This window comes from Electrophorus electricus, chromosome 1 (assembly GCF_041902795.1).
Source record: "Electrophorus electricus isolate QZ-2024a chromosome 1, ASM4190279v1, whole genome shotgun sequence".
Taxonomy (NCBI): domain Eukaryota; kingdom Metazoa; phylum Chordata; class Actinopteri; order Gymnotiformes; family Gymnotidae; genus Electrophorus; species Electrophorus electricus.
The window spans coordinates 4230179-4236302 of NC_137497.1; the positions used below are offsets into that span (position 1 = coordinate 4230179).

The 6124-nt window shown below is 39.1% G+C and overlaps 1 protein-coding gene across 2 annotated transcripts; it reads right to left on the reverse strand.

Annotated features, from left to right (window-relative positions):
* Nucleotides 1-393: 393 nt before the first annotated feature.
* Nucleotides 394-5159, reverse strand: LOC113589890 (caspase-6-like). Of its 2 annotated transcripts, none has more exons than XM_027029754.3 (6): nucleotides 5034-5159; nucleotides 4688-4811; nucleotides 4147-4223; nucleotides 3710-3885; nucleotides 3349-3493; nucleotides 394-1995 (listed from the first exon to the last, which is right to left on the reverse strand). In XM_027029754.3, exons 1-6 carry the CDS (start codon nucleotides 5062-5064, stop codon nucleotides 1772-1774), a joined length of 777 nt encoding a protein of 258 aa, XP_026885555.2. In that variant the 5' UTR covers nucleotides 5065-5159; the 3' UTR covers nucleotides 394-1771. The 2 variants fall into 2 exon arrangements, with proteins under 2 accessions (XP_026885555.2, XP_026885556.2); XM_027029755.3 differs by having other exon boundaries at nucleotides 395-1995; nucleotides 4688-4828; nucleotides 5034-5130.
* Nucleotides 5160-6124: the final 965 nt, after the last annotated feature.

Here is a 6124-nt window from a genome sequence, read left to right on the forward strand (position 1 = left end):
CTTTGGGTTATCCTTTTATCATGAAGGACTCATTAACATTGATTCGCAAGCGTCTATTCTAGTGCTAGTTTCTAGTTATATTCTAGTGATAATCCTAGTTATAATCGCGTTTTATTTTACGTTATTCCGTGACGTTGCGTTTAATAGCTGGAAGGTTTCGAAACACTTGGTGACATAATGAAGCCCCGTTATTCACAGTCCAGTGAACTGGTCCTTCTGGTACGGACTTCGTTACGTTTTGAAACGTTTAGAAACACTGTTTCGAATATACCATCACTATCTTAATTTATTCAGTAATAATTCGAGTAATATTATGCTTGTTTTAGTTAATACATAGAAACGTATTATGTTACGAATGACAGAATCAGAAAACATGCTGATATAATAAACTCGGCACAGCTGGCATTTCATGAAACAAAACAAATTATTTTTAAATAAAAATCAACAGAGAACAAATGAACTATAAATATATTTATGCCACAGTGCTGACACGTCTTGTATTGTTCAACGCCAAAAAAACTTGACAAGCACGACCGTAAAATCGCGAATTTATTCCTTTCGTGGAATTTCTTTGCAGTGAGCACGTGATTTCTTAAAGGGAAATTTGAGTGGCAGCTGAAGAAATGACAACAGCCGCTCAACACTCTTTTCCCCAACACTTTGCAAAGCAAATTTACGCTCATGTTTACGAGGCACATTTAATGTAATGTGTATGGGGCTGTATAATTGCGCAGGACTTGTAGAAAGAAATCTGACTGAATGTGCCCTTCCCCATGATTTAAGATAACGCAGATAACGCAGACAAAGCAGTCGACATCTGTGTGTTCAGCTGCTGCAGCTGTAGACAAGGGTTGTCATGGTAGTGACATGACATTCCACGTGGTTGTCGTGGTAGTGACATGACATTCCATACAGTTGTCATGGTAGTGACATGACATTCCACGTGGTTGTCGTGGTAGTGACATGACATTCCATACGGTTGTCATGGTAGTGACATGACATTCCTCACATTTGTCGTGGTAGTGACATGACATTCCACACTGTTATCTCTAAATTTGTTTGTTCTCTTATAGACCTATTTCTTGTTTTTAAAATACAACATAAATAAACTGCAAAAGCATTTCAATATCTGACGTGAAAGGACTGTACACATTCTATGGTATGCATGTCATGACAACCAAGTCGTATTTCACCATAACCTCTCCATGGCATTAATCACAAGCAGAAATGTCACTCACGCATGTTTAGGATGGGTGAATTATTTTATTATCTGATTGGCTTTGGTATGTTATGAAGGACTATCACCTTTATTTTTAAAATGTGCAGATTAAAGAAGTTAGCAGGGAAATGTGAGGTATGTGTTTGTTAGCAGTGAGGTGTGAGGTGTTTTGGATTGTTTTGGGTTTAGTGGGCTGCTTTGCATTATATGTAAAGAATGGGGACTAGCCTGCTGAACCTACTCTTCTAGTCTGGGCTGTTCTGAGAAGTGCAGTGGTCATACACACACAACTGGGAATTGATGTAATGTCCATGTGTACAAAGGCGAAGCACTGGGGTTACACAACCTCTGCAAACATTAATTTGTCAAAAAGATGTCAAAGCAATCAGGTTCATATATCAGTATTTGTTTCAGAGAGGTCATGAAGGTCATCAACTATGATAAAAATGGGAAAACGAATGAATTTTTGTTGACATTATAGCAGTGAGGCCGTTTGTTTGAGACAAGGCAGTGTTTCACCCTGGATGACGTTAATAGTGGAACAGTTGTACTTTACTCCTTGGGTCTGAAGTAAAGTTTCTTCGTGAGGACAGAGGTGAAACATGGCTGCTGTTTTCCCTTCCCATCCCTGCGCTCAGTGCTGCGTCTGGAGACCTTCAGGTTGACCAGGGTAAGGAGCTCGGTGAACTCCAGCGTGGAGCCATGATCTCTCAGTGTCTCACACAGGTCCTGAATGTAGAAGGAACCGGAGTCTCTGTTGCGAAAGGCGTAGTATCCTATTCATTTAAGAGATTCTATTAAAATCACAGCTGATAGAAAATGATGCATCTTGTTCTATATCATGTGACATCAAATTAAGTTAAGATAAACAGGCCTACATGCAAAGCAAATAAGTAAATGTGGTAAACATTAACTTTTTGCACTTTGTACTTTTCTTCACCAACATTCAGTTTACAGCAGTATTTATACTAAAGGACAATTTGATAAGTAGAAAGTACAAAGTAAAAGTGAAAGTGGATGCAAATAAAACTGTCAATGAACTGTTACTACACAATTCAGTGTTTAGGTACACTTTGCACATTTTGTCGTCTCTGTCCCAATTTCCACTTGATGATGATTAAATTTCACTCCAATTAGTACTATATGTTACAGAAATTTTAGGCTAGGCTACTGTGTGTTACATAGATGTTAGACTAGGCTACTGTGTGTTACATATACGTTAGGCCTGGCTACTGTGTGTTACATAGATATTAGGTCTGGCTACTGTGTGTTACATAGACGTTAGGCCTGGCTGCTGTGTGTTACATATATGTTAGACTAGGCTGCTGTGTGTTACATAGATGTTAGACTAGGCTACTGTGTGTTACATAGACGTTAGGCATGGTTACTGTGTGTTACATATATGTTAGGCCTGGCTACTGTATGTTACATAGACATTAGGCCTGGCTACTGTGTGTTACATAGATGTTAGACTAGGCTACTGTATGTTACATAAACGTTAGACCTGGCTACTGTGTGTTACATAGATGTTAGGCCTGGCTACTGTATGTTACATAGATGTTAGGCCTGGCTACTGTGTGTTACATAGATGTTAGACTGGGCTACTGTGTGTTACATAGACGTTAGGCATGGTTACTGTGTGTTACATAGATGTTAGACTGGGCTACTGTGTGTTACATAGACGTTAGGCCTGGCTACTGTGTGTTACATAGATGTTAGACTAGACTACTGTGTGTTACATAGATGTTAGGCCTGGCTACCGTGTGTTACATAGACGTTAGGCTTGGCTACTGTGTGTTACATAGATGTTAGACTAGGCTACTGTGTGTTACATTGATGTTAGGCCTGGCTGCTGTGTGTTACATAGACATTAGGCCTGGCTACTGTGTGTTACATAGATGTTAGGCTAGGCTACTTCACATACTTCTGAAATTTCTAATTAAATTCAGATTTCATTTGGATGTCACAAATACATCAACCAGTTGTTGAGCAGAGGACCAAACCCTACTCATAAACTAATAAATGGGGAAATTCCTATACGAATTAGCCTGAAAATTCCCACTGCTGGAATGTGCCTGTCTGGATATCGTGTGTGATTCCCATATTTCACTGATGTCTCATACACTCACCCTCAGCTACACAGTAACACATTAGAAAATCTGCCCCTGCTGGGAGGGTGTAGATCATAGCAGGCTCCTCCTCCTCTTCCTCCTCCTCTTCCTCAACAACCCCCATGGGGGTCACAGGATCGTCACCTATATTACCACGGCATGCCTGGAATAGCAAACAGTATCATACTGTTATAACAACATTACAACACCATTACAACAATGTACTATTATCATTGTTCATTCACACAACATAAACAGTAAAATCAGAACACATATTCATATCTGTATCATCCTGCATACAGACTCAAAGACTTCATTAACTTCTAAACAGTAATGAAGGAGACATGAGAGTAGACGTTTCTTCCTGAAGGTCACTCACCTGGAAGATGAAGACCTTGGGTTTCCCTACAAGGCTCTGGCATGTATCTCCTCTGAAGAGAGCTGTTATGTCCTTAATGTTAACCTTGCCATCATAGGCAAAGATGTGCCCTTCTTCCCCATGACTTAAGAAAGCGCAGACAAAGCAGTCGGCATCTGTGTGGTCAGCTGCTGCAGCTGTAGACAAGGGTTGTCATGGTAGTGACATGACATTCCACACGGTTGTCGTGGTAGTGACATGACATTCCATACAGTTGTCATGGTAGTGACATGACATTCCACACGGTTGTCGTGGTAGTGACATGACATTCCACACGGTTGTCGTGGTAGTGACATGACATTCCACATAGCAGAAAGTGCAGTCAGACAGTTCAGAGTAGAAGAAAACCTTTTATGAGAAACACTTTACTTTGCAGTGATGAAATTCTAAAGTTGTACCTTCATGTATTTTCTTCATCATATCCTCCTTGTTTAGATCATTGTGAGTTTCCACACCAAACCCTAGATTTTGAAATCTGAAGTGAAAATCGCAAGTATATAAATTCTGTCCAGCACTGAATAAATAATGTCTCAGCATTTTTTGTATCCATTGTTTTCTACCAGATGGCAAAATCACATTTAGAAAAGCGGATGTCTAAGTACTTAATTGTGCAAGAAGGAGTTTAAAGGAGTGTCTCTCCTGAGAAAAAAGGCTCAGTAACCTTCATATTGTAGTATATCTGTTCTGAACAAAACAGCACTGCTAAGCTGTCATTGGGGCAATAATATTTATTTGGTAAAATGGGTTTACACCTTAACTGAAATTGTATTACAGTTGACTTCTATACAGTTTGCCCTGCCTCATATATAACTCATCAACCTACAATGTATGCAAATATATGTAATAAACCAAATACCTAGTTAATGTAATGAAAAACAGAGGTTGGTAAATGAATAAATTCACTTAGTTGAATTCCTTTCACTGTGTCTAAATGTTCACCTTTCAGTGAGGTTTTCTTTGTCTTTAGCTGTACCACAACGTTTTTTCATGGATAGCTTCCAGTGAAAGTTTTCCTGGTTGAAGATGAGCGCTGTCCCTCGTCTCTTAGAATTCATGTTGTACTCTGCAAGCAAATTAATGCTACTACAGCTTTTAATATTATTACTACTACAATCAATGCTACTACTACTATCATTATTATTATTAAGAAGAAGAAAAAGAAATGTAGTTCTCAATATATGGAAAGTGAATATTAGGTCAATGTAAAGTAGAAGAAACAGGGAAGTTAAAGGAGTGGAAATATGAAGGAAGAGGTGAGTGAAGAAGGAGAACATTCATGAATTACCTAAAAGCTCATTTTTGCTGTGCCTCGCCATTGCCGTCGTGTGTGATCAACTCCACCAGGACAGAAACATAAACTAAAAACATAGCATCACTTGGAGGAGGAACGTCTGTACACGTCACTCATAATTAGTAGTCCTCTGACTACAGCTCCGCAGAGGCCACGCAGTCATTCGCTGTGGACATAGTGCTCCACCTGCTGGCCGAAGTGCTACAATTGCGAAAGCACTGGCCCAGGCTCACTACTCACAGAACTAGGAGAACTATTTTAAGGGGTTATAATTGTTCATAATTGTCATCTCTGTAATGGTGGTGGGGACATGCCCCCGTAGCCAGTTTATGTCAGTGAACAGCAACAATATTAATATTAATATTTTAGAAATAAGTATTGTTTGTAATTTTGAATTGAGCCAAAGGGATCAATCGCCAATCCATATAAATAACCTTCAGAGAATAAAGAGGAATGTCTTCAGATGAAAATCTATACTAGAATGTACTGAAAATAAATTTGTATGTAAAAGTGAATCTTGTAAATGAGAACTCAACATCCTGTCACGAGACGATTGGACAGAAACGTGAGAACGTCACTCGCCTCCACTACAGGTGAAGAAAAGAGACGGCAGATTGAATGTTGAGTTTTAAGTTCATTACACATGAATATGTCATACTGGAGTGTGGATTAAAACATTCCAGTTTACTTTGAGTTTTCCTGTTTATTCTGTTGGTTAACTGAAGTCTGGAGTTACGTTTTGTTCTCTGCAACAAAAAGTGAAAGTTCACAGAATTCAGGTTTGTTTCATAACGAAAGCGTCTGGTCGACGCGTAGTAAATAAATAAATATTGTGAACTTGGATTTAAACGTTGACTTGGATTCAGATAAATTTCAGACCAAGGTGCTGATATCATTTAAACACTTAAATCCTTTCCAACCTTTGATACAGCCCTTAGCATTGAAACATTTAAAAATTAAATGTTTTCTTAGAAACTGCTTCAAAGTGACCAGTCCTTCAGGTTCGATCTCCTCTAAATTACCCTCTGCCCTCCGTCCTCTGTAGCCGGATCAATCCGGGGAAGTATATCGCCAGTCTATAGGTC

Excerpts from the sequence above, each read along its gene's own strand:
- LOC113589890 (XM_027029754.3), bottom strand. The coding sequence starts at position 5,064 with ATGGCGAGGCACAGCAAAAATGAGCTTTTAG. Across the intron at positions 4,224-4,687 it reads AAAGAAAACCTCACTGAAAG|ATTTCAAAATCTAGGGTTTG; the intron begins GTGAACATTTAG and ends TTTTCACTTCAG. Across the intron at positions 3,494-3,709 it reads CCAAGGTCTTCATCTTCCAG|GCATGCCGTGGTAATATAGG; the intron begins GTGAGTGACCTT and ends TTGCTATTCCAG.